General features: G+C 37.7%; 1 protein-coding gene across 1 annotated transcript in view; it reads left to right on the forward strand.

The window, feature by feature from the left end:
- The window catches only part of MTFR2 (mitochondrial fission regulator 2), a 64,605-nt gene that overhangs the window by 24,424 nt on the left and 38,362 nt on the right, over positions 1 to 1,819 (forward strand). Inside the window, 1 exon segment of the mRNA XM_006878293.1 lies at positions 850 to 1,024. Within this exon segment, the coding sequence (XP_006878355.1) occupies positions 850 to 1,024 (175 nt within the window).

Raw genomic sequence — 1,819 nt, forward strand, 5'->3', positions numbered from 1 at the left:
AGCTGGTACCAACTTGATGACACCTAACAACAACAACAATAAATCCAAAATTGTCTTCTACTTACTTTCTTATTGATAATGTTCTGCCACCAGAATGATCCATGGGAGTGCGATAGTGTTAGATCCACAAAGAATACAATTTGTTGTTGTGTTAAGTGTTGTTGAGTGGGTTCCAACTTGTAGTGTCCCTTTATAGGGTTTCTGAGGAGTAACTGGTGGGTTTGAACCGCCCACCTTGTGGTTTGCAGTCCAGTGCTGATCCTACAGTGTCACACTGAGAGTCCAAAGGGTAGAATGTTGTTAAAAGCCATCGAGTTTGTTCCGACCACAGCGACCCTGTATAGGGTTCCCAAGGAGCAGCTGGTGAGCTTGAACTGCTGACCTTGCAGTTCAAACATCTTTGCAGTCTGGTACATTAACCCACAGTACCACATTATATTAGTAGGTGTTCAGTGAGTGGAGTGAATGAGGGACTAAACAAATGAACAGTTATTTTAATCATTTCCATCCCTTGAATTTAATAGTCCTTCCAAAGGGTCTTACATATTTTTATAAATTTTTCTACCTCCTGGGGAGATTAGAAAATTGGAAATCAAGATCTTCAGCACAGTGATGATTGAAAAATCCAAGGTCAATAACAAGGTTGTGAGAGCGCCCCATCCACATTGCTTCTTGGTTTCCTGATTCCTCATTCACTATGCCCTCCAGATTCTTGATTTCAAGGCAAAAACATTTTATCCTCTTGCAAATAAATTAGATTATAATATATTATGCTTACGTTCATTCTTTTTTAACAAGGAGCTAAGTTACATCAAAATGTTAATTTATTCAATTTTTTTAAAAAAACAGATCACCTGGAGGTAGACCCATTCATAAGAAGGAAAGACAGAATTCACACTGGGACCCAGTGTCTTTAATATCTCATGCACTTAAACAGAAGTTTGCATTCCAAGAAGAGGATTCTTTTGACAAAGAAAATAGGTCTTGGGAGTCTTCTCCATTTTCTAGTCCAGAAACATCAAGGGTGAGTTATAATAATGTAAAATTAATTTTCCAGGTTTGTTTCCTAAGCATATTGCTCATAATAGATCTTCAACTTCAAGTTCTTTTGAAATAATTACGTAGAATGGGCTATACAATTGTTGATGCCGCTAACGTTTCTGTTGTTTTTGATAACTGTTTACGTGCTCTTCTTAGCTTTTAGCCTATTAGGAGATCTTTCTAAAACACTTGGTTTGAAAAATACTTGTTCATAAGTTTCTAGTGTTTATCTTAGGCACTTGCTTTGTTGTGTTGTGTGCAGTGTGGACATTTTGAGAGGACCAGGAAAGAATGGTGTTAGAGATTCGACCCAGCCACAGTTAAGCATGAATACTCGTAGTATTTTTCTATGTCAAACATAAAGTCATTGGTTTATTGGGTTACATCGTGTATTAATTGTGCTTTTAAAGCACATGAGGTCATAATTATCACTAATGACAATGCTTAATAGATGTTTAAAAGGACACACATTGCATTTCAAATACGTGATCCTTAAGATTGCTTCGGACTTGAAGTATCTTTTCTTCAGACTTAAGTTTAATTTTGGGGGTAGTTTTCCCATCTTAAAATATAATTGAACCCCCTTCCAAGACTAAGACTCAATGGGAATACATGCTCTGATTGGTGACCACGCTCGTCACTGATAGGGAAGTGAGAGAAAAACAGCAATGAAGTGGTGAGCTAAGCCCTACAATGTGGAGAGTGAAGCATTCAGCTGATAAAAAGAGAGGGCATATGCACAAGAACACCCACACTTGCAGATAATACCCACTTGACC

The sequence above is a fragment of the Chrysochloris asiatica genome, unplaced genomic scaffold (genome assembly GCF_000296735.1).
Source record: "Chrysochloris asiatica unplaced genomic scaffold, ChrAsi1.0 scaffold00013, whole genome shotgun sequence".
Classification (NCBI taxonomy): Eukaryota; Metazoa; Chordata; class Mammalia; order Afrosoricida; family Chrysochloridae; genus Chrysochloris; species Chrysochloris asiatica.